The 26,834-nt window shown below is 38.5% G+C and overlaps 1 protein-coding gene and 1 long non-coding RNA gene across 9 annotated transcripts in view; both read right to left on the minus strand.

Moving 5' to 3' along the window:
* The window catches only part of TTC21B (tetratricopeptide repeat domain 21B), a 94,064-nt gene that overhangs the window by 10,216 nt on the left and 57,014 nt on the right, over positions 1-26,834 (minus strand). For 2 of the 8 annotated variants that reach the window (XM_054506157.2, XM_045868701.3), the window contains exons 23-29: positions 23,816-23,966; positions 23,454-23,615; positions 21,208-21,403; positions 19,217-19,324; positions 17,454-17,678; positions 12,449-12,569; positions 8,383-8,450 (exon numbers count right to left, since the gene is read on the minus strand). In XM_054506157.2, coding sequence (XP_054362132.1) covers positions 8,383-8,450; positions 12,449-12,569; positions 17,454-17,678; positions 19,217-19,324; positions 21,208-21,403; positions 23,454-23,615; positions 23,816-23,966 — 1,031 coding nt within the window. Of the gene's footprint in view, positions 1-1,385; positions 1,835-2,601; positions 6,992-8,382; positions 8,451-12,448; positions 12,570-17,453; positions 17,679-19,216; positions 19,325-21,207; positions 21,404-23,453; positions 23,616-23,815; positions 23,967-26,834 lie in introns of those variants that run through there. The other 6 variants (XR_010410173.1, XM_045868700.3, XM_054506156.2 and 3 more) reach the window with 6 other exon arrangements.
* Positions 13,041-17,445, minus strand: LOC135363886 (uncharacterized). Its single transcript, XR_010410174.1, has 2 exons — positions 16,394-17,445; positions 13,041-16,279 (listed from the first exon to the last, which is right to left on the minus strand). It is a non-coding gene; the product is annotated as an uncharacterized LOC135363886 (long non-coding RNA).

The raw sequence follows: 26,834 nt of genomic DNA on the forward strand, positions 1-26,834 counted from the left end.
GACAGATGGACACGATGTGCTTCCAGAGGATACCCTAAGGACAAGGCATTACTTATAGGATTATGGCCAGGTGTGCTCAATGTAAATCTAACCGTGAAGAGCTTTCAGACTATCCCCAAATGAGGAACAACTCTACAATAAAGAAAAGGGCTGGATGACTGTATCCTTCAGACATGGCTGTGTTACAAAAGACAGAGAAAGGTTGTGGGAATTGCCCCAGCTTTAAACAAGACTAAAGAGGCATGACAAGCAATGCAGTCCCCGATCCCAGAGTGGAACCGGACTGGAGGAAAAGGATGCTATGGGATAGAGGACATTATGGCACCAACTGGCAGTAGAGTGGGAGATTAAAATTCCTGTGTCGATGTTAAATATACTCAAGCTCACGACTGTACTGTGACTGGAGAAGGATTTCCATTCTTGGGAAATACACAAGAAAGTACTTAGGAGAACAGGGGCATGTATAATATATGCAACTTACTCTCAAAGTGCTCAGAAAAAAATTCTATGTATGGGTATGAGTATCTAAGTGTGTATGCATCAACGTATACAGAAACATACGTAACCACACAGAGAAGGCACACAGGATGGAGCCTTGAGGTAAGACAGTGGCAATATTTTTATATCTGAGTAAACGGCAGGTGGGTAGTCTTTGTACTTTCTTATTCATGCAACTTCTGTAAGTCTGAAAAGATTTCCAAATGAAAAGTTAAAGTCAACCAAAAAAGCAAAAAAATTCCCTTTTTGTGAAAATAAAAACAATTTGCACTGGAACTAAAATAATGAATATTTGACATTTTAAGAAATCTATGAAAACAACAATAACAAAAGCATACAAAAAGATCCGACACTGTAACTTAAGAGTTATGTGTTTAGCACAAAGAAGTGCTAGCAGGATCCAGACACACCCTGTTTGTAACATTTCTTCCTCTTGCCTCTTTGTGGGGCATATGTTCAATCATTTTTACTTTGCTCTTGGGTGTTCTCAAAATCCTGGACTTTCCCAATTCCTAAATTCCCCTCCAAATGTCCTCTGCACTTTGTGACTTAAGTGAAATGTGAAAAATCGGTCAGACGTTTTTCAAGAAATTGTATGTCAGGGGAGAAGTTTTTATTCATTAACTAGAGCAATTTCAAGTATTTAACTTAAAGTGTTTGAAAAGAGCATTTATAAAACTGCTTAGCATTTTAGCACATTTTTTTTTCCTTCTAAGTTTTTAAACTTAGTTTTTCAAAGAAAGTTTAATCTCTAACTGGGGAGCAGAACCTCTTACCCTGGCCCATTAAAAGTGAGCATACTACTACTTCCCAGCTCTGTTTGTGATTTAAAAAAAAAAAATTTTTTTTTAAACTTCTTACATCATTTACCCATTAAAAATAAAAGTAGCCTGTCTTTGGCGGAAACTGAAATAGTAATTACCTTCTTAAAATACCCTTATTTATTTTTTTTTTAAACAGAGTTTCTTTTACGTTGCCAAAACAATTTGTTTGAAGAAAGATAAAAATAACATGCACACTATTTGAAAACAGTTTGGTTTAAAGATTGCCATAGCTTCTAAGGTTATACCACTCGGAAGGAAGACATTTAGAACCTGCTCATTACTCAGCTTTCATTTATGGGATCAAATTGCTTTTGTGGGCATGGTGCCAGATTCATTTATGTGCACTGTAAGGCAGATTGTAGAGTGAAGCATTTTTCTAGAAAACATCTGGTTCTTAAGAAGAGTATTAAAAGGTGGGTAGCACTTTTTTCCGCCCATAACTATGATTTATTATGTTACAGTAACCCCCCTCTAATCTGGCAGGCAGACTTCCAGCAACCACCACCAGGAACCTGGAAGTAAGTGAAAAATACTTCAGAGCCCAAGGAAAACAGAGGCCCCCAAATTCCATGCATATGAAGCAGTGGTACTGCATTTAGGTCAAAGTCCATTTTATTTATTACAAAATTATTGGAGTCAATTAGCATAAGAGCTCCCGAGGCCACCTTTATCTGTCAGACCTCTTTTCTGCAGTTTTTTGGTTCTGATATTCTCCTTACAAAAATCACACATCCCTGCAAACTCTTATTCTTCTAAACGCCCCCGGACCCTCACCCTTTTCCTACTCCAGTTTGCCCCTCTTCTCTTTCTTGTACCTTCAATATCTGTTGGCTTTAAATATTCCAAGATGCTCAAGTAGCTCCTATCTTAGAAACCAGAAAAACGAAGCAAGACACTGGTCACATCACAGGGCTCTGCAGCCGGCATGCCCCCCAAGCCCTTACCCTCGGCTCTGTATCTGTATCCTAGGCTGTCTGCTGTCTGTAACTCACCTTCCATTCACAGGGCTGTTACTAACCTACAAGGAATCTTGGTTCAGATTAGAAGAGGGGGCCCTCTTCCTCCAAGGAGGGGGGGGGGGAGGCTCAGGACACAAAACTGAACAACCACACTTTGTGGCCCTGTGTGAGTTCAGTTATTTCCACTGGCTTCTTATTAAATTTGGTAGGATCATCACTAGAACTTTACTAGAATATGAGCTAAAACTGCAGAGAACTGGCTTTGCTCTCAATTTTTCTGCACTTGCGAGGCTGTGCTCTTTACCCATTTTGACGAGAGAAACTTCTAGCCTCTTTAGTAATCCCATGTTCTCCTATTATCATGACTATTACCACCCCGTTAACATTTCCCGCAGTCTTTTTTTATCTTCTACATCCTGAATCTTTTCCTCTGACAAGTGAAATAAACCAGATTACATTCTGCATAAACAATTAGTAGTAAAGTGTGGGTGTTAAGAGTTGAAAGAATGTTAGCTTTTGTTTAGTTTTTCCTACTCATCTTTGCTCAGCTAAAGAACTTTAAACAGTCAGCAAGAAGCAAGTTTGAGAACATTCTCTAAAAAAAAAAACCACAAATTTTTTTAGTGTATATGTTCATTGCAGCTAACTTGTAAAATAAATACATTTCTGATTATTTCAGCACTCAGATATAATGAGTTAAAATTTGGGTTAATTTCTTTAAAAAAAAAAGATTTATTTATTTGAGAGAGAGCATGAGTCGGGCAGGTGGGGGGGTGGAGGGAGAGTTCGGAGAAGCAGAGTCCCCGCTAAGCAGGGAGCCTGACGTGGGGCTCGATCTCAGGACCCTGGGATGATGACCTGAGCCGAAGGCAGATGCTTAACTGACTGAGCCACCCAAGCGCCTCCCAAAAATTGGGTTAGTTTCCTCTGGTTTTGTATGTATTTATATCCATGCATCTATTTTTTTCCAAGTTAATATTTTATATGGAGTTATGTTTCCTGCTATTTTGCTTATTATTTTGTGAGAACTTTAGCAGTTAAAAATCTTTGAGTAGTTTTAAAAAACACATAAAAACATCTTTGAAAATAGTTTTGATGACTACATAGTATTCCATTATTGGGTAAACTTTAATATATTTGACCACTTCCTTTATGTTGAGTGTTTTGGTAACAAAAACAACAAACCCAAAAACCAAAAAATAAGCTTTCTGCTGTTTGTTTTTTTTAACTGAAAAATTTCGAGAAATTTCTGAATATCTCCCATGAAAAACTTTTCTAAGTGCGATTACTCAAAGGACAAGCTCTTAATTCATGCTGCCGAATGCCCTTCAGGAAGGCTGACTACACTGTACCAGGAGAGTATGAACGTGTTAGCTTCCCTGCACCTTTGCCAGTCCTTCATGTATTACTTCACCAGCGCTAGCAGTGCTATATAATCCTATTATAAGGCTAGTCGCTTGTCTCCAGTCCCAAACTAAAAGTTTCTGTCAGTCTTAATTGGTCATTTGGTTTCCACAGCGACTCTACTACTCTAGTAGGGACTAGATGTACCCTAATGCAAGGTTCAACGTAGCTTCCTCAGCTGTACATGCGGAAAACCCTTCCAGAACTGCTCTAGGTTCTTAACTTCTAGGGAAGAAAGCTATTTCTTCTTGGGACCCAGTTCATACTAGCTGGCTTAAGGTCAAAGTGCATTAAACTTGTAACTGCTTCCTCACCATGAGGGGATGGTATTCTGATCCGAGGTTGATAGAAGATTCTTTCATGTTGTGCTCCTCTGCTGTCCTTAGTGCAGTCCCCAAACTCTCATTTCACCTGATTCCTTCAACTAGCAGTTTGAGTTCCCGCTTTCCTCGATATGTGATCTTGGGTATGTCACCTAAGGCCTGGTCATAAACCATGCCTCAGTGAACAAGAAGACATCAGAGACTGGTTAAGCGCTAAACAGTTTAAAAAGGGTGATAAGATACAGCATGACAGGATGGCTACTTTAGACTGTGGGTCCGGACGTGGACATGGCCTCTGATGAGGTGACAATAAACTGACACCTGAAAGAAAGAAAGAATAAGCCTAGAGCAGGAAGCTCGGAGACAGGAAGCAGGGTAAGGGAGAGGAGAGCAGGGAGAGAACCCCAGGTTAGAGAAGGCTAGAGCAAAGGCAGAGATGGATGAAGAGATTATGCATGTAAAGAGTACAGCACAGTGTTTGGTGTGGGGAGGGGAGAGGACAGAGGGGAAAAGAGAAGGAGTAGGGTGGGGAGGAGGGCGAGCATGAATGAGAACCCTGAATCCCGTTCAGCTGAGCGGTCTTGGGGAACTCACTTGTCCTTTTTATCTCACCTTGGACTTCATTTTTTTCTTCTGTGAAGGTTTTTCTCAGTTGCAGTTACTACTTGGCCCTGTTCCACTCATAAGAAATAAGTAGAGCCACTGTTCATTAAGAGCCTAAGTGAGTCAGGTTCATTACACGTTTTATGTATGTTTTCTCATTTAATCCTCACAACGACCTGAGGCAGATTATCCTTATACGCTTCTTTATGGATGAGAAAACAGAAGCTCAGAGAACCTACATAACTTGAGAAAGATTAAACACCTAGTAAGCGGTAGAACCCAGCTGAAACCCAGGCTGGTCTGATTTCAAATCCATGTACTTAACTGCCACACTACACTACTCCTCAGCTAGACTTCCTTTCGGTAATTTCACGTTTGTAAGAACTGTTCACTCCACTCAGTTCATCTTGTTCCTCATTACTTGACTAGCTCTGTGATAGAACACTTAGTTTCTTCTGCTGGCCAGATGTGGACAAGAGAATTTTTTCTTATAGACACAATCCCTCTTACTGATGCAAAATGTCCTAATATAGGAAACAGGGCGTGAGCTTTGAAGTTGTCTGGGTCAGTATGGCATCCAGATTCTGACACTTTTTCTGTGACCTTGGGCAAATCATTTAGTTTGAAACTCCATCCTCCTCATCTGAAAAATAAGAGTATTATTTCTCTGGGAAGCTGAGTGTAAATTAGAAGACATAATGTAAGTAAAGTTCTTAGAATAGTACCTCACAAATGGCAGGTGCAAAATATTAAGTGGTTGCTAAAGAAACAAAAACAAACTCCCCATTTTACAGATAGGAAGACTGATCTGGAAGTGTCTTGCTGGGAGAAGAGATGTTCTACTTTCTCTATCCAATTTCCAGGACTCTAGCATTCCATGATGCAAATTCACTGGAACTACTTAAGGTACTCTGTTATATAATATCCTTAACAACGTCCATTCAGGCTGAATTACAAAGAAAGAGCTAATCTGCCGCAGTTCCAGAATCACACATTCTAGGGTTCTGGTGATCAACTGTAATAAGACACATGAAAGTGTTCTAACAGATATGAAATGCTTCATAAATGCTCTTAAATATTTTCATGAAATGCCATAAATAAGGTAGGTGAACAAGAAGAATGATGAGAATTTTATGACGTATAACTGGAATTAGAAGGACTTTGGAAAATTGCAGAAGTAGTCAAAAACAAGAGAATATAGCTCAAAAAAAATAAACATAGGACACTTACAAGCAACAAGCGACTTAAAAATACTCTGTATTTATTGGAAATGCAAATGAAAGAGTAGACCCTATTTATGGTATTCTTAAAGACAACTGAAAAAGATGTAGACAACAAGTCAGAAGTAATGCTGAACACTGAGTTGATTAAGATTAGGTTAAATTTAACCTGAGAGGCTGAGAGCCGCTATGCCAGAGGGTGGCAGGCACGGTAAGGGAAGCAGCTGTTTTCACAGGGTGTGCCTGGGAGTCCCTGCTGACCAAAACTGTCCTGTCGCCCTTCCCGGCCAGATGTTACCGTGTCTCAAGTGCCATCAAGAGATCTAGTCTTCGGGCTAAGGTGAATTATTGCTCTGAGAGTTTACCTATTTCAACTGATTTCACATCCAGATTATTTCTTAAGATCACATTGGCATCGAAAGCAGAAAGAATGAGTTCAACAAAGGGAATGGAAGCTCCCATTCTTTACACTTTTCCAAAAAGATTTTTCTAGGAATGTCACATATTCCAACTACTCATTAACAGTGCAAATTGTTTAGGGGGCTTACCCTGGTTTTGCAAAACTTACCACGTCTTTTGAGTTCCAACAGCAATACAAACCATACATTTATAAAGTTTTTATTAAAATATACTTTTTCTTTTCATACATTATTTACAAGAACATTTTCTCAAACCTTTCAAACAACAGAGAATGTTACAAAAAAATTTTAACAAAGAACAAAAGCATTTTGAATGTATTTCCTGAACTAAACAACTAATATTCCTTAGAAAAGACATAGGATACTTAATTACCTCGTATTTAACAAAATATTCGTTATAGAAATGGGTTATAATCTTTACCACAGAGACACCAAATCTGCTCCTAATCAAGAAAGTCAATCAAATAAACCAGCTCCCACGGACCTTCTCCATCAGAAACCCAGCCATTTGACATAGCATTTCTCTTTATATACAATAGCGGCCTCTGCTGGAGAAAGGAAAGTATGCTTCTGTTACAAAGTTTTAGCTCAAACCTATTCTGAACTACAGGAACTGAGACCTGTCATTTCCTGCATAACCAACAAACTAAATTAAACTACTTTTCAAGGCCTCAAAGATATACGGGCCTTATCAAGTATATCCTTCCTGATTTTTGGATAAGTTGGATGTCCTTCAAGAACCTGCAAACACAAAAAAACCAAAAACAAAACTAAAGCACGAGAACTCGTAAATGATTACTGAGAACTGGAGAGCTACAGAACTTGCTGGAAATGAGCATTACAGTTGAGATTTCATTGTATTAACACTACAAATATAACAACCCTTCTTAAAGGTGACAGCTGAAATGTGACATAACTCATAGTAATAGTAATTAGATGACAACAACAGAATACAAATACATGTGGGAAATACAACAAATATACTTACTTCCTTAATAGATCAGTTGCAAAAAAACAAGTATGTATCAATGATTTTAAGTATTTAGAAAATTTAGGCTATTCATATGATACTTAAAAAACCCTTACAGAGTTATTTTTGACCAGGAGCACACATCAGATTTACCTGGAGGGATTTTGAAACATATGAATTTCCAGGTCTACTGAGTCTAGGAGTGGGGAGATAGTCATTTTTAAAAGAATTAACGCACAACCTTAACCTTAATGTGAAATACTGCCTTGCAGAGTTCAGTAATCAATAGCAATCACTGAAGCCACGTATTTGCTATAATGATGCTGAGACAGCGATCTGGGGTATGAGACATTACATAATTCTTTTCTAAGGAGCTTTTCTTGGAGTTCCTAACCATGTTGAATATAATGCCTTATCTGGAACAATGGGGCAATGCCTTATATATCAGCGAGACAATGTATATATAAAGAAGCTGCCAATTCTAGGGGCGCCTGGGGGGCTCAGTCATTAAGCGTCTGCCTTCGGCTCAGGTCATGGTCCCAGGGCCCTGGGATCAAGCCCCGCTCCGTGGGGAGCCTGCTTCTCCCTCTCCCTCTCCCCCTGCTTGTGTTCCCTCTCTAGCTGTCTCTCTCTCTGTCAAACAAATAAAATCTTTAAAAAACAAAACAAAACAAAACAATGTACATATAAGGAAGCTGCAAATTCTAGAAGTGTAACTTAAGTATTTGTCATTTTAGTAAGGGATCGTTTAGTTAGGGATCAATTACAGAAATGTAATCGAATGACTTCTAAATAACAGAAATACCTCTTATCTCTGATTTATAAATCTGAATTCTCTACTAACCAGACTTGGACACATTCACAAGAACTTCATTCAGAACAATGGCTTGGAGAATCAGTAGTTTTATTTCACATGCTTCTCCTCTAGCCTCTTTCACTTGATAGAAACATTTTATTATTGGAGCCCCAATTAAAAACATGTTTAAGGAAACTTGATCATTTTCTAAACTTGGAAAGGTGGTAATCTCTCTCAGATGTATCTGATGAGTCATTTAACCAAAACACAACATTCTCTACCTCTATTCATGTACATCTTGAGATGAACTAAAAGTAGGAAATCGTGCAGCTGAAAAGTTTTAAGACATCTAAATTGAAGTGTTACCTGGTGACATATGTCAATGGCATCCACATATCTTTTTGCTTTTAAGTAATTAAATGCCAGTTTGTATCCTGTTAAGACAAAAAAAAAAGAAAACCATAATGATGTAGTACTATTTACAGAGCACACGGCTAGCATCACCTTTTTTGCCTCCTCCTTTGTTTGCTTACTCATGGGAGAAGTCTAAAAGAAGGCTAGAAGAGAGAGGTGATGGGATGATGGGAGGGAGAACAGGTACAACAGAAAATGGAGCTGGAAAAAGGCCTGCAGTGAGAAGACTGCCATCCTGCAAGATGGCTTTTGTAACTTACTAACAAAGTCCCATTTATGTCAGGTTACAGTGCAGACTCATCACCGGACAATAAACGATACCACAGCTATCCATTTAGATAGCACAGATTTGTTTCGCCCTTAACATGTCAGGCACACTGTTCCGACAGGCAGGAGGTTTGCAGTCTATTAGGAAATAATGTAGGTTATTTAAAAAATCACACAAGTAAGTTACCACTTTCAAAAGTGAGATAAATGGTATGAAAGCAAGGTACGGGCCAAGAACCCTTGAGTAAGAAACCTGGATGGGGAGAGGGCGGGTATCAGGCGACGCTTGCAGTCAGAAGGAGGAGGCCTGCACTGAAGCGTGAACACTCTTAGGCAGAGGAAGCTGCTCTGATAACAGGCGGTGGTGGGAGCCACAGGAATGGAACAGACCAGAGTACAACGTGACAGGGCAGAGCAGGTAGGACAGCCGCCCAGAAGAGGGTAGAGTAGTCGCCAGACATTCCACATCAACCATAAGTAACAACGATCGCAAGTACTGATACTGAAGTGCCAGGGTTCAAATACATTTAAAATAAGGTTTTAAGACAGTCTTAAAGGACTGCTGTTTTTCCATAAGAACGCTATGAGAGTTAGCAAACAGAAGGAGATAAGAAAGTAACAGTGGCATTGTACCCACAAATGCGAAGTGATATACCACGGTGTAAAATAGTATGTGAAAATTCATAAATTTGGTATTTCACTTTACGTCTTACAAATATAAGTTAGGTACATTTGAATGCTGCTCCTGGGCCCTAATAAAAGTACCAAAGCATTTTTTTTTTTAATTTCAAACAAATATTTGAAAAGAATTACTGGCTAATGTAATCATAAGGTAGTGAACAGTAAGAGAGAGGAATTACCTAAAATTCATAATATTTGATATAAACACACATAAACATACATGCCTATAAAATTGTCAATGATGAAAACAGTAAGTTTCAGAGAGTTAAACTTGATACCATTACCAAGGAAATGTAAAACAGGCTAAAAATAAAGTCGGTGACATTTAAAAAGGAAAACAATTTAAGATGTCATGCCATGTCAATCATACTTTACATGGAAACTAGAGCCAAAAAGCCTGGATTTCAGTTTTGGTTTCTGGCTTCCTGACTAGCTTGGAGACCTGAGCAAGTCAGGTGAGCTGTCAATTTCAAGTTTCCTCACCAGAACCCCACCCCCAACTCCTAGTGCGATTTTTTTTTTTTTTTAAAGATTTTATTTATCTGACAGAGAGAGACACAGCGAGAGAGGGAACACAAGCAGGGGGAGTGGGAGAGGGAGAAACACGCTTCCTGCGGAGCAGAGAGCCCGATGCGGGCTCGATCCCAGGACTCTGGGATCATGACCTAAGCCGAAGGCAGACGCTTAACGACTGAGCCACCCAGGCGCCCCCCTAGTGCGATTTTAAGATCAAATGAAATACTTGTGAAATGCTTTTAAGTTTTAGAGTGCCACACATATATTAGCAATTTAGTCAATTACTAAATTGGAAGCACAAAGTTTTAATGTTGGAAGAAACTTGATGGATCATCTTGCCCAAAAAATCTGAGAGAGGAAATAAAGGGCCAGAAATGGCGAAAAAAATGTGCACTGCTGTCACATTACACCTGTCAAGCTTATAAAAATTCAACACTATGTAATCGGCGGGGGGAAAGGTAGCAGGGGAGGGGAGTGGAGAGAGGAATATGGACACTGCGAACAGTCTCGTTAGTGGTGCCTGTGCCCCCAGAATGGGTGCAGAGGGGCAGACACAGATGTGTTTTCTTCCTGGCTCTCCGTTCCCGGTGCTTCTCACAGCGATAGCACTCAAGCCTGAATCTCACGGAAAGAACAAGACCACGATTTGAAGGATTTCCTGACAACTGAAAAAGTGAAATGCACTGTTAACTTGGCCAGGCAATTGCGGGTGTTAGATGTAATGACCACCTGAAGGAAGAAACTAAAGAATGAATTAAGAGCCTCAGGGAAAACTTACCAATGAGAAGTCCCCAGGGAAATTGATAAAATCATCTATAAAATACACAGATGACACAATGGAAGAACTAATGAGTTAGAATCTCTGTATTTGCTGAAGTCTTCCAAGGAATAGAATGTTTAAATCATTTAACTTCTAAATGTATACCTTCTATGGAATAAAGTATCAAAATTACATATATTTTTAAAGACATTTAAGGAATTTTCATTTTACAAGCTGACTTGATTCTGTAGGATACAGGATACTTGAGAAGGAAAAATACCATCAACAAATGGTACTGTATTAGTTCCTCTGCCCTATACAAGTCTAGTAAAGTAACAGAACCCAGAAAAATACATGGTGGGGGAAGTCCTGAACTAACAGCAGTTAATGTAAAGATGACCTATCGGACTGCAAATTAAATCTGAGTCCATACCATGACATGGCTGCTAAAGACAGATGCCACCTTAAGGCCGAATTAACAACTACTAAAATGCCTGATAAAAAAACCAGCTTGATTATACATAATCTTAAGTATAATTCAGGAACTTGTTCATTTCTAGTACAACAGGTCAGGAGGGGCATGGACCAGTAAAACGGCCTTTTCCAAACTCATTTGGCCATGAAATCTAATCTCCTCATACTCAACTCTCTCTTTTCATTTGTTCTTTTTTGTAAAGAAATAACTATTAATATCTCACCAAGTATTCCAAAGCACAGATTGGGAAGCACTATTTTAGAGTTTCCAGGAGACAGCAACAAGGAGGGTGAAAGATTTGGAAGCAAGTCTCAGGAAAAATGGGCAAGTAACTGAGATAGTTTGAAGAGATGTGTTCGGAGAGACAGGACAGAAAGCTGAATTAGAGTACACCACACGTGTAAGAAGGAAAGGGCTCTGTGGGTTGCTCTAGAAAGAAGACCTGGCAGCTTCAATGCAGCATATTTCAGCTCAGTACAAAGAAAGGGAAGAACATAGGGATGAGCTCCCTCACAATGTGGGGGGAGGCTAGTCACTAAGTATATCCTGGATCTGTCTATCTGGTAGGGATGTTGGAGAGCGCATTCCTTGAGTCTATCACTGGAACAAGCTGATGTTTCTCGATGCTCAGGAAAAAAAAATGTCTACGGTCATACTATCGGGGGAAACATGTTCCCTCTGTGACATCCATCATCATTTACATTAGTGTATAAAAGCACAGAGGGCGCCTGGGTGGCTCAGTTGGTTGAGCGACTGCCTTCGGCTCAGGTCATGATCCTGGAGTCCCTGGATCGAGTCCCGCATCGGGCTCCCTGCTCGGCGGGGAGCCTGCTTCTCCCTCTGACCCTCCCCACTCTCATGTGCTCTCTCTCTCTCATTCTCTCTTTCTCAAATAAATAAATAAAATCTTTAAAAAAAAAAAAATAAATAAAAGCACAGAGAAGTCCTGCAATAAAGAAACCTACAGAACTTGATTTAATGAAATGTTTTCCTAACTGACCTGACGCGGGAACACTTTTCCCCCCAGCATTACCATTCAGAAATGGCTGAGGGTTAAGGGAGAGAAAGGGGCAGAATTAGATTAGATGTCCTTTAAGGTGACTGAGGACCAGTTTGAATCTCAAGAAATTATACTTAATAACTATTAAGTTAATAATCTATTATGAATATAAAATTTATTTTTTCAGAAGGACTAATAAAGGAAGTTGGCTCTTAATGTATATTTTGTTCTTAAAAAGAAATCAAATGCATTTAAATGAAGATTTACAAATAGAACCCAAGTTTCCAGTGAAAACCTGTACCTAATTTGTTAAACTCACCAACTGTTGGATTTGTCTGATTGCCATGTTTCCACGCCATCTCATAGTTTAAGGCAGCATCTGTGTATGCTTGCTCTTTTTCCATAATGTACCCCATATATTCATAAGCTTTGCAGCAAGACTGAAGGAAAATGGAAGATGTATTAATAGATTAAACTTGATTTGATGGGGTGCTTAGGACTGTAGAGGTCGACCACATTAAGTCATTTAATGGGCTCATAAAACAATGTTTTTCAACCTTGGCTATGCAATCAAATCATCTATGGGACTTAATAAAAGATTCTAATCAAGCCCGACTCCCATTCCCCCCAGAGTCAGGATTTTTAGGGGACAGGCAAGGGAATGTATATTTTACATATATACATATACAGTTTTTATTACAAATAATTTCAAGTTAAAATTTACAGTGTAATGAACCCCATGAACCTCTATCTTCAACAATTAAATCACGACTAATACTGTTTTAACATCTACCTCCCCATACTCGTCCTTCTGTATTAGCAAATAAAAAATCCTCAGATATTGTACCATCTCATTCATAAATATTTTAGTATGCTTCTTTAAATATAAGGACTTCCTTTAAACAGAACCACAGTTTATCATACCTAAAACGTAACAACTCCTTGGTATTACCAAATATCCAGTCATTATTCAAATTCCAACTGGTCTCAATATAATTTTGTTTTGTCTTTAGTTTGTTAGGATGATGAGCCAAACAAGGCCCACATGTTGTGACTGGCTAAAATGTCTCTTAATTTTCCTTTGATTTAGAGGTTTCCCTTCATTTCTTTCCAGGTCTCCTTTCTTGCGGTTAAATGTAGCAAACAAGAATTTTTATCCTTGAGTTTGTCACAGCCCAGATTTAGTTGAGTGCATCCTTGCGGTGCTTATGTAATGTATTCCCATGTCACCGATATCTGGAAATTATAATTAGATCTAGAGGTTTAAATTTGATTTCAATCTTTGGGGACAGAGGTGAAAGGACTTCAGAGGTCAGTGCCCTGCTGAGCCACATTGGAGCCTGAGGCAAAAGGAAAAATGTATACATGCTTTTGTGATTTTTTAATTGCTAATTTTTTCCCAAACATTAATTTTTACAAATCAAACTGAAAAGCGGGGATGTTGAAATTCACATTTTAAATCTGGATATTTTCTTTATACCCAGACAAAATTTATTATTTTATTTTCCTGACTTTAATGGGAGTAAATATGTCAATAATATTTTCATTAAAATCATTACCCATTGAAAAATACATAAAAACATGGATATGGAGGCATACATTTCCCCTTTTGTTTCTGGCTTCAAAGCGTTCAGCACAGCACTGTCAGATGCTATTTATTTGTCATTTTGATTTAAAAAATATTGCATTAAATTATTTATAATAATTTTTATTATAATTTGTTATAATATTCTATAATAATCTTGATTAAATGCTTATTTATCTACAGTGGACTCGATGTTTAAAAAATTCATACATTGAAACCCTCACCTCCAGTGTGATGGTACTAGGAGATGGGGTCTTTGTGAGGGAATTCGGTTACGAGGATGGAGCTCTCACGAATGGGACCAGTGTCCTTATAAAAGAGACCCCAGACAGTTCTCTCACCCTCTCCTTCCACCATGTGAGGATAAAACAAAAAGTTGGTGGTCTGCAACCCAGAAGAAAGCCCTCACCAGAACTGAACCAGGCTGGCATCCTGATCTTAGACTTCCAGCCTCTAGAACCAGGAGAAATCAGTTTCTGCTGTTTATAAGACACCCGGTCTATAGGACTTTGTTATAGTAGCACCAGCTGCTGAAGATAATTCCTGAGACTTAAAGTGCCCTTTTAAATTCTGGACCCCAAGTGAGGGTTTGACTTGCTCACCCCGGTCCGGCCCCGTCATAGATGGCATGTTCTTCCCTCAGGAGGCACATAATATCAGATTCTCTTTTTATGATGTTAAATCCATTCATTAATTTATCAGGGATGGAAAATGGTGATAGTCTCTCACTCTTCATTTATTAGCTGGGAAATACCTATCATGAGAAATGTCTCCTTTTATGCTCTATTGTTGCCCAGTAGTAGAGTTCACACAGAAAAGGTAGGCTAAGTGCTTAATGCCTTCCCTTCATTTGCTGGCTTCAGAAATAACGGTTCATGAGCATAGTTCAGTGGAGACCAATTAGGTTTTTGATTTCTTTTTTCTTTTTCGGGTCTTTGTAAACTCATGGGATTTAAACTTATTTGGTGTGTTTCAATCCACTGCAGTTACTATTCTTACTGACAGTTAATGTGTTCCAACTTTGGCTAGTGCGAGTGTCTTCAAGTTGGCTCCTAAGTCCTTGACGGGACTCTAATCATCTTCGATAGCTTCCTTGCCATCTGGTATGACAAGATGGTCTAGTATCATCTTGTGCATTTCTGTCCCAGATCTGGATGATCTCCATCTTTTAATTATACAATTCAAGGTTTCTAAGCTCTAGTTCCTGAATCTCATGCTTCCAATATTGACATGTCTAATCAGCCAAACTGGCGCCTCTGAAGTAGCCATCGTGTTCAACCAGGCAATATATCGTTGTCAGTGTTCTGGCAAACTGAAATTCTGTCTGTACTGAAACCCCAATTCCCCCGTAATCTTGCTTAATCCTAGACTAGGCACGTAAGGGTCAGCCATCTGGCAGTTTACATTTTTCTTTTTCCTTTTTTTTTTTTTTTATTGAAGTAGAGTTGACCCACAATGTTACATTAATTTTAGGTGTACAACAGAGTGATTTAACAAGTCTATACCTTATGCTATGCTCATCACAAGTGCAGCTACCATCTGTTATCATACAATACTATTACAATATCACATATTCCCCATGCTGTACCTTTCGTCCCCATGACTTATTCATCCCATAATTCATCCCATAACTGGAAGTCTGTATCTCCCATTTCTCTTCACCCATTTTGCCCATCCCCTTACTCCCGAACCCTCTGGCAACCATTAGTTTGTTCTTTGAATTTAAGAGTATGTTTGTTGTTGTTGTTGTTTGTTTAGATTCCACATATAAGTGAAATCTATGGTATTTGTCTTTCTCTGACTTATTTCACTTAGCATAATACCCTCTAGGGTCATCCAATGTTGTCACAAATGGCAAGGACTCATTCTGTTTTATGGCTGATAATATTCTATTGTATATATATGCCACATCTTCTTTATTCGTTCATCTATCAATGTACACTTGTATCACTTCTTTTTATTTTTTTTAAAGATTTATTTATTTATTTACTTAGAGAGAGAGAGAGAGAGAGAGAGAAAACATGAGTGGGGGAAGGGCAGAGGGCCTAGAGTGGGGGGGGGAGAGAGAGAGAGAAGCAGACTCCTGAATTAGTACTTTCATTTTCTTTGGGTAAATACCCAGTAGTGGAATTATTGGATCATATGGTATTTCTACTTTTAATTTTTTTGGGAACGTCCATACTGTTTTCCATAGTGGCTGCACCAATACACATTCCCACCAAAAAAAAAAAAAAAGGAAAAAGAAAAATGTAAACTGTCAGATGGCTGACCCTTACGTGCCTAGTCTAGGATTAAGCAAGATTACAGGGGAATTAGGGTTTCAGTACAGACAGAATTTCAGTTTTCCATAGTGGCTGCACCAATACACATTCCCACCATCACATTCCCACAAGAGTTTCCTTACCTCCACATACTCGCCAACACTTGTTATTTTTTGTCTTTTCGATACTAGCCATTGTGACAAGTATAAAGTAATATTTCATCATGGTTTTGATTTGCATTTCCCTGATGGTTAGTGATGTTGAGCATCTTTTCATGTGTCCATTGTGGCCACCTGTATGTTTTCTTTGGAAAAAATGTCTATTCAGATCCTCTGCCCATTTTTAAATTGGACTATTTGGGGGTTTTTTGGTGTTGAGTTGTACAACTTGTCTGTATCTTTGGATAGTAATCTCTTACCAAATATATCATTGCAAATATCTTCTCCCACGTATAGACTGCCTTTCTGTTTTGTTGATGGTTTCCTTCTCTGTGCAGAAGCTTTTTATTTTGGTGTCATCCCAACAGTTTATTTTTGCTTTGTTTCCCCTGCCTGAGGGGTCTGGGAGTTTAGATTTTTGAAAACCTATTAATGAGAATCTGTTTTTCAAGCACAATTTAACTTAAAATTAGATGTACAGACTCTAAATTGATAAATGGCTTGATGTTTTAGGTTTTTAAAGTTCCTAAGAAAATAACTTAATAGCATTAGATGATCATAACTCTTTAAAAAACAAATGATCCACTTCGTAATCTAATATGCTGAAAATAAAACAGATTTACTATGATTAAAATGTTGAAGTAATTGCTATGAATCTGTAAAGATAAATATCCTCAAGTTTCTAAGTTAAGTACAATTATTTTTCAACAAATACTAACAAATTCTTAACTTAAAAAATGATAAAATAAAACCTTCTTTTTTTGTGACTAAACACCAAAATGCACTGTTACTAAAAGGCCTTGGATTTCCACAGACTTGAAGATTTTCAATTTCATACCTAAAGATAAGGACTTTTTAATAAACAAATTAAATGCTGAAAAGACTTTTACCCACAAAATGTATTATGCATAGTGGATTCTAATAGTGTGAAAACAACATGCAGCTGTGGTAAATTCATCTAGAGTATTTCTTAATAGGAGGGACAGACGTCCGCAATTAACGTTCTTCTGCAATTTTCATTAGGTCTGGGATGAGCTCGATAATCACAGGCAAATGCTTGACATTCCATAAACACTCTCTGTAAGTGGGGCATACCACAGCTGAAACTTGAAACTGCATAAATCTCTATCTTTATTTTCAAGAGCAAACGGCTTCTTTCTTCTTATTAATGTTTATTCCCTGATTGTGGTAAGAATAAACATTTAATTTTCAAAAAACACACAGGAACCCTTAGAAATGGACCATCATTCTATAATAACCTATTACAGAAAACTTTTACATCGAAGGTTAACAGTAATTTTTTACTCTTCGGTCACCTACCTTATTATGACGCAGGCACCGTTTCAGCAGCTCTTCTGCCATGTCGTATTTTGCTGATTGAATATAAATATCGGCAAGCAGCAGCCAACCCTTCTCAAAGTCCTCAGCATCAATAGGATTCCAGTTCATTTTCGCAATCCGCTTCAGCTGGTTTCTGGCTCGTGGAGTCTGTTTCAAGATCATATAAGCTGTTGCCATTCCCAGAAGTGCTGGAATATGATCCTTCTGTAAGAACGCAAAACTTCAGACCCCCAGATCCACAAACACAGATGTCCTATGTTTAAAAGGAAACATGGCAAGTAGCAAGGGCCTGTGGACTCCATATCTGGCTCCTCATAGATAACTGTGATATGGTCATTCTTTAATGCACCAAGTTACCTCAAGCTACCATGAAGAAACTTGGTCAGGCACCACGTGGTCAAAATAATCCAATAAATACGCAGATGCCATAACCACATGATTCAGACAATTAGGGCGACTTGATCTTTAATGGGACTGACTAGCTATTATGGTTTTATATAGAAACAGAAAAAAACAAAATTCTATTTCAACATAATCCTAACTGGAACATTTGTGTTTCAGATTCAGCATTTTGGCTTCTTAGTTCTTTCACTTGTAAAACAAGAATGAGATTGATTTACCTGCAAATGATATTCCTTACCTACACGAACTTGTACTGACTTATCTATATTGACTTTTTATCAAAACTGACTTCTATTGCTCCTTTTCCCTTCCTACTTGTTTTATTCAAAAGCTTTTTCACTCAATAAAGTTTGACCAATGAAATGTTATAAACAAGGCATGCGATTAATTAATCACTTGGAAATTATGAAATAAATTCATGCCTTAAAATACTTGTAGACTTAGAGTGCAGCTTCTTCATAGTGTCTGTAAAACACAATGTTCTTTTAGAGGGGAGTTCAGTGTCAGGAAATGTCACTCTGTGAAACCAACAAACTAATAAGAATTGGTATAAAATGGAAGCTATTGGTAATCTACCCAGGAAACCAAATTACCTAAGCAATATGTGTATATCCCTGATAAAACAAGGGTGGCTTCTTATATTTCAGCAGAGGGACTGTGATGTTTTTATAAAGGGGAAGGCTTCAGGTTAAAATACAAATAAAGGATGAGCAACTGTGATATAGAAATTATAATATCAAGACTATAATAAAGGTGCACGGTGAGATAGAAAGTTTGGGTAACCAATAAGGAACACTGCAAAAGGAGAATAGAGCAGTTTGTTCATTGTCCAACACCAACCATGGTTGGAAGTCAGAAAAAACCCTGGAATAGAGAAGGACAATTCCTTAGAGCTTGATGAAAATAATTTTTCAGAAGATAAAACTTCTTTGGTTGTAATTCTATGCCTACCCACAAACTTCCAGTATGTGATTTGTCCTTCTAATTAAGGAATGGCAAAAAGGTTTGAGTGCCAAATCCAGCCAACTGGTAGTAGGTTTCGGAGACACGAGGGGTATATCATCCATTTATTGAGGACCCTTTCCCCCTGCCTCCTCCTGTAGAAAGGAAAGAAAGTAGAGGCCTGCTCTGAATTTGTCAGCCAGGTCCTAGAACATTCCAAGCCAAGAAGGGTCCTGTAAACATGTCCAGATCTAGTCACATGCTAAAAATATCCCACACTATACATTTAAAAATAAGCTCTCTGATTTTAAAATCCCACACCCTGAGTAGAATTAATCAATACCTCACAGCTTGATCACTACTGAATGAACTCAAGGATAGTTTCTAAAAGTACAAACCTGAGTTCCAACCCCTGCATTAGACCCGCGTGTCTTTTCTGGTGCAGACATCCTAAGGTGTTCAGCTGGCTTTCCTCTGTCTTTCTCAGTCACTCTGAGCTGCAACAACTTTAGATCACAGAGGACAATACAGCCATGTTATAAACAACACACCCTTCGGGTTCAAGGTGACAGGATGAAAGCAGGTGGAAACATTTTGCTTGGGTTTAAGGTATCTTGCACTGCTTCCTCCCGACTTCCTGTCACGTAACTCTTTTTCAATCAATCTGAACGCCACATAGTGTCGTGAATAGACAGGATGCATCCCTGCCTGCGTGCTTTTGTTTATATTTTCCCCTGCCTCTAGAATGTATCTTCTCCATCTCTGCCTGTGGAAATGCAATTTATTGTGGTTCTTCTTAAATCATACTTCTCCACAAAAGGGCCTCCCCACTCTCCTAATATTGTTTCCTACAGCACTTTTACCTGCAACTCTAGAACAGAATGTAATAGATTTTGGTTTGTACACAGTCAGTATGCTTTGCCTCATCTTCCCTGGATTGTGATAAACTTGACAGAAGAGACTGTCCTTGGTTTATCTTTATGATTCCCCCACTGTCCTTAGCACCCACTGGCTGCTTAACGAATATTCATTATATTTAATACATGCAGCTTATGAGTTAAAAGGAAAAAATGCAAGATAAAACTCATTGTTTCTGAAACTTCATGCATCAGTCTTTGGCTGGTATGGTCAGTTGACAGATTTGAGGATAGCGTATTACTAATCACATATGTAAGAATGGTAAAAAATAATGCAGTCTCATCAACACAAGAAACCGGTATTTCTAGGAAATAGCCACAATGTCACTCACAGCTTTTGGTGTTCTCTCAAACATCACACTTTAAACTCTCTCTCCTACTTCGGGTCTCCATTTGCCAGCCACTGTCATCCATCCGCTGCCCCGTGGCCTGCCCCCTGAGAACATTACTTCACAGGCAGCAGACGGGCCCTGCTCTAGGATGTCGTTGCTGCGGGAGCTACCTGCTGTTTAGTTCCAAGGTGGCTTACAGTGCTGATAAAATGCCATCTAGGATACATGTTCCGAAATGGCAACAGGAGCTGCAGGTTCCCCAAAGCTCTCCCGGGTCCCAGGAGGCAGGAGGAAGGGGCCCCGGTAGGGAGTTTTTAGTAGCTTACTGCCACCACTATGACCAGTGAACCGCAAGGAAACACAGCAAAGTTCTGTATATCCTCTGAGAGACACAAATTTTGAGTTTTCGGTGGCCTACAACACTGCTGAGTGGAAGAACACGAAATCCAGTGAGTACGCTCAGACCTAGCTCACTCCATGAGCAGTGGGCACCTAGAACCCCTTCCTTAATATCAAGCCACTGGAGAAATACAGCACTATGTGAGGGAAGGAAAAACTGAGCACCCAGAGAGTGAGAAGGTGGATCTGAGTGAGTTGGAAAGAGAAGAAAGCCTCTGCTCTAATTATTATTATTGTTGTCACTACTATTATTATTGCAGGGGGTTATTTCAGTGTTGCTAAAAAACACCACCATTATTCGCATGACTGAATTATAAGCTGTCAGTACTGATCCCATTTAGCCTTAGAGCTGGAAACATTTCAAGTTTGCCTAAGTGAAAAAGGTGAGCTATCAATGCAGCCAGGTGTTTATTTTCACTTAGTCACTTAAGCGAAACAACACAGAAATTCTCCAGACAATAAAGCCATTCCTTTGAGAGTTAATTTATGCCCTTTTGAAGAAGAATTTTCCTTTCTCTAGAAGTTACCATTCTAATAGAAAAAATATATCAAAATATCAAAATAGTAACAAAATACTATCTTCTAGAAACGAAGGTACGTTATGTAGAATTATGCCAAGGTATAGAGACAATTTTTACTTGTAATTAAGTCAATCTTCAGAAAATACACAGCTCATCGCAATACATATTTCTATACTGCCAAGGAAAGAGAATATAAAGCTGAAAAACAAAATCTACTGACCTCAGATGTTGCTATCTTGGTGAAGGTATTCAATGCTTGCTCAACGTTAGACTTCTGTTTGGTAGCGACCAGGCAATAGTTTTCCAGGATGCGAAGCTGTACGTGACCCTGAATGGTCTGAGGTTTTAGTTCTTTAAGGAGTTTTTCTGCTGTTCTCACTGCTAACTGCACAGACTCTTGCTTTTCAGTTGAATTACTGTATACAATTAAAAATAAATCTCTTATGTCTATTACTCATGAAGCAAAATTCATTGAGATTAGACTGAGCCCCAGGGTACACTGGTTTCTTTTCTGTCACTAATTTGAAGTAATCCTTTTGCAGAATATCACTCATTCTCTTCTAATACAACGCGAACCACAGATGTAATGCATTACATTTAAACAAAATTAATATAGCTTTAATAAAACACCATTAAACATTTACTCACTTTAGACTGAAGACAAAAATTGGACAGTATCTACATGTGGTGTGTTCATTTCTGCTAACATAAAACTAGAATTCAGGATAAGTAGAATCATATAATTATCAAGTAGTAGATCTACTCAGAAAATGAAAGAAAGGAGGGAGTAAAAACTGACCTTGCTAAAGCACCTACGATGTGCCAAGCACTGCAATATTTTTAGCTGCCTATCCGACTCTCAGAAGAGAAGCTATGTATCTGGGGTGCCTGGGTGGCTCAGACAGTTAAGCATCTGCCTTCAGCTCAAGTCTAGATAGCATCCACTCCTTGCTCAGCAGGGAGCCTGCTTCTCGCTCTGCCCCTCCCCCTGACCCTGCTCCTGTGTTCTCTCTCTCAAATAAATAAAATCTTAAAAAAAAAGAAACTATGTATCTGTCAAAAGGTTGTAAATTTCAAGTGCAATAACAATTCGAATATGTAGTATCAATTTTCTTATTTTTTTTTTAAATATATAAATCAATTAATAAAAGGAGACTAAATTCTCAAAGCCCAATCACTAAAGCTGCTGGTCTTTTTCTTAGGCTTTAGGCTTTATCTTCTCTAAAACATTTCACACTGTTAGGTACCTTCTTCAAAGTTCCCCTCCTTTGCCTTTTGTAACATTACACGGTTCTGGGTCTCTTTCTACCACACTGATTGCCCTTTTCTGACCTCCCTTCCCCCTCCAATCCCCTTAAATGTCAGCATGCCCAAAATTTAGTTCTCAAACGTCTGTCACTGCATTCTATTTGCAAAGAGGCCATTCACTGGGTTCCAACTATCTACTCTGAGGATCTGTCCCTCAAACCTGTATTTCCAGTTGTGACCTCCCTCTTGTTTTGTTGTTTTGTATTTTCAACTATTTGCTAGAGATTTCCAGGAGGACAGCCTATAGTTGCACAACAGTACGTTACCTTAACCTTTCTAACACAAACAAACATGCCTCTCCCTTGCTCTAAAACTTTCAATGGTCTCTATAATCTAAGCCTTCAAACTGTCATTAAAACCTCTCAGCAGTCTGGTTCTAATTTTCTCTCACTCCTCTGTTCATCTTCCCCCGACTGCTTGGCGGCACTGCTAGGATTTCTATGATTTCCTGTAACACTTAATATCCATCTTGCCCATTTCTGTTTTGTCAGAGACTGGTTTCAGATATTGTCTTGCCTCCTAGGTAAATTACTATGCTCCTGAAGGCAGAAACTACCTTATATACCCTATACATTTACATCTTTACATACCCCCTATCATGCTTTGCCCAATTCTGGGAACAGCAACAAACATAGGTTGATAGCAATAACACCATTTATCTGCAGTGCACTACAGGGGCTTCGCGGTAACAGAGAAATTAATCCACATCTTGCCCCCACCCTTGACTACTACATTAGGTTAACTCTGAGCTTAGTTCACAACGCTGTTGCAGGGAGCAAATAAGACAATGCATATGAAGTATGAAGTGCAGGGTATGGCAAAGAACTACCATTTGCTAAGGGGTTACTATTATTGTGTGGATAACTTTTGCTAACATAATCACATTCTACAATTTACCCTGTTCTCAACAGAGTAACTAGGGGAGCGTCTTTGTAACATGCTTCTGATTTTGGAAACCTCCTAAAAGCATTTCATGCTTGTTTCAGAGAACAGCTATTCTAGCTATGATTTTTTCTTTTTTTTAAATTTTAACTATGATTTTTTTCATCTGACCTTTCATTAGTGCTGTCCTAGAATTGAGCCCTCTTTTAGAAGGTATCCTTGCCGATTATCCCTGGTGTTTCCAGAAAAGGGATAATTTGTCAAACGATAACTCACCCCAGGTCTCCATCCAGATTTTCAAATACTTCACCTCCAACAGTTTCATTATCTGGATTCAGACATATTTCTATCATATTATAAAGGGCATTTTGGCCCCAGTCACTGTCCTTCCGAGCTTTATTAAAATGTCGAAGGGCATCATTTGGTTCTCCAGTATACCTTGTTAGATGTTTAAAAAAAAAAAAATCACTTATTTCAATTGTTGACTACAAACTTTAAGTCATTTATAATCTCTTTGGTAAATAAAATTATTAACATTTTTTAAAATGTAGATCTATCTTAAGACAAGGAAATTTATTCTACTTTATTCACAATGAGAAAATATCTATGACACAGGATTTATTCACCAACAGATTTACCAAAGATATAGTCCTTTACAGTATTGAAATCCTGGCTCCAATTTTGCTCTGGAGTTACGTTTTTCAGCCATTAAGAAAAATCTTGGAACATCCTCAAGTTTTCCACATCGTCTCAGGAAATCAATTAAACGAGATAGTGTCATATAATTATCTAGAAACAAAGAATATTTTGGATATAGACAACATTTTTTTTCTTTTTTTTTTTTTTAAAGATTTTATTTATTTATTCATGAGAGACAGAGAGAAACAGAGGAAGAAGCAGGCTCCCAAGGAGCGGTAAGCCCGATGCGGGACTCGATCCTAGGACCCTGGGATCATGACCTGAGCCGGAGGCAGACGGTTAACCATCTGAGCCACCCAGGCGCCCTAGACAACATTTTTTACCTCTTGTTTTGACAGTTATAATCCTACTTCATTCAAGTATAGTTTACTTCAAATGAAGTAGAATTTAAATACAATCAAAAGGAATGCCTTAGGGGTTATAAATCCCTAAAGAGACTATATGGGCAACTGGATAAGGGTTTGGTTGGTCTGGACAGTGAAAGAAGCTAATCTATAAAATACAATCCAATCTATAAAAATGTACATTTGTTGTAACTTAATTTTCAACTGTTCCTGGGAACAAAACCTAGAAACAGTCTCTGCATTGGTCATCTAAACCCTTAACTGTAAAATTCAGGAGGGTTGATGAGATTGCACAGGCTGAGTCTATCTCTGACGTCCTTATTCACTGCAGCTAGGAAGGGGGTGAGAACACTACCTTTTTTTTTTTTTTTTTTAAGATTTTATTTATTTATTTGACAGAGAAAGACACAGTGAGAGAGGGAACACAAGCAGGGGGAGTGGGAGAGGGAGAAGCAGACTCCCTGCCGAGCAGGGAGCCCGATGCGGGACTCGATCCAGGGACTCCAGGATCATGACCTGAGCCGAAGGCAGTCGCTTAACCAACTGAGCCACCCAGGCGCCCGAGAACACTACCTTTTGATTATAATGTTTGGGGTAGGCAATTAGAAATTTTACTCCAGACTTTCCTTAATATGCGTATGTGACTAATGTACTAGATGCTAGCTTACCATAATATAACTGTAATAAATTAGTCCCAGTATTTTTTTTCTTTTAAAGATTTTATTTATTTGACACAGAGAGAGACACAGCGTGAGAGAGGGAATACAAGCAGGGGAAATGGGAGAGGGAGAAGCAGGCCTCCCGCTGAGCAGGGAGCCCGATGCGGGGCTCCATCCCAGGACCCTGGGATCATGATCTGAGCTGAAGGCAGACGCTTAATGACTGAGCCACCCAGGTGCCCCTAGTCCCAGCATTTTAATCCTATTTTATCTTCTCCTAAGAAAAAAGAATTAATTTAGTTCTTTGGTGTCAGGTATAATTTCCTGGCAGTTTCCTAGAAAGCCGCCTTCTCCCAACTCTATCTAGTTCTTTTGCATCACTAAAATACTAAGCTTTGAGAAAAAATTAGTATTTTTAAGATTGTAAAAATAATGCAGACACTTTAGAAAATTTGGAAAAACAAAGAAAAAGAGAAGTATAAAGAAGAAAAAAAAATCACTCATATTCCCACCAGCTAAAGATTACCACATTTTGGTACGTTTCCTTTCACATAGTTATGAGTGAAAATCATCCTATTGATCTTTAAAACATATTTCTTTGCTTATATATATACAAAGTTGAAGTCACACTTTGGGTTTTAATTTTGGCTCAACACTGGTACAGTAAACGTTTCCCAAATGTCAATAAATGGCCTTCAAAAACATGAGTTAAATGGCTGCATAACAGTCTATTATATTGATGGCTCACATTTTATTTCTCTGTAGTTGTCCTTTGTAGATAATTTGGGCTCTCAAGTTTCAGTTAGCACAGGATTCATAGTAGGGGATTTGCAAAAATTCCCATTACATAAGCTATGCTGATCTTGTTTGTAGGGTGAGAATTAAAACACACAAAAACTTTTTAAGCAATTTATCTTTGATTTTATGTTCTAAGAGAAAATATCATATGATCCAGCAAGTCCACTTCTGGGTATATATTCAAGAGAACTGAAAGCAGGGAATCAAGCAAATATTTGTGCACCAGTATCTACAGCAGCATTACTCCCAGTAGCCAAAAGTAGAAACAACCCCGAGTTCATCATCAGATGAATGAATAAATAAAAATATGGTGTATATATACACAGCGGGATATTATTTGGCCTTAAAAAGGAAGGGAATTCTGACACATGCTACAACACGAATGAACCTTGAAAACATTCTACTAAGTGAAATAAGCCAGGCACAAAAGGACAAATACCATATGGTTCCACTTTATATAAAGTATCTATAGGAGTCAAATTCATAGACAGGTAGAATGGTGGTTGCCAGGGGATGGGGAGAGAGAAGAGGGGGAGTTAGTGTTTAACAGGTACAGAATGTTAGCTTGGAATGATGAAAAAGTTCTGAAGATGAATAATGGTGATGGTTACAAAAATAATTTGAACGTACTTAATGTCCTTTAACTGTACACTTAAAAATGGCTAAAATGGACGGAGATTAGTTTGAGGTGCCTGGGTGGCTCAGTTGGTTAAGCGACTGCCTTCGGCTCAGGTCATGATCCTGGAGTCCCGGGATCGAGTCCCGCATCGGGCTCCCTGCTCGGCAGGGAGTCTGCTTCTCCCTCTGACCCTCCTCCCTCTCATTCTCTCTCTCTCAAATAAATAAATAAAATCTTTAAAAAAAAAATGGCTAAAATGGGAAATTTTATGTTATGTATTTTATGTTATCGCAATAAAAAATATTTAAAAAAAGAACTTCTGTAGGCTTTGTATCTACTCTATTGTATGATGTCAAGATAATCCAGGTTATGATGACAACATCATCATTCATCTTCCTTGACCTATAAACTTGGGTATCAAGATTTTGTTCTTCCTGCCTCCTGGCATCACTAAAAAGCAGAGGATGATAAGACTATAGCTTCAGAAAGAGAGGATTCAAATATCGGTCTTGTATTTTAGCTATGCAAATTCAAGCAA

This window comes from Mirounga angustirostris, unplaced genomic scaffold, assembly GCF_029215605.1.
Source record: "Mirounga angustirostris isolate CCGP_5_RB_7025 unplaced genomic scaffold, mMirAng1.0.hap1 SCAF_3, whole genome shotgun sequence".
In the NCBI taxonomy this organism is placed as follows: Eukaryota; Metazoa; Chordata; class Mammalia; order Carnivora; family Phocidae; genus Mirounga; species Mirounga angustirostris.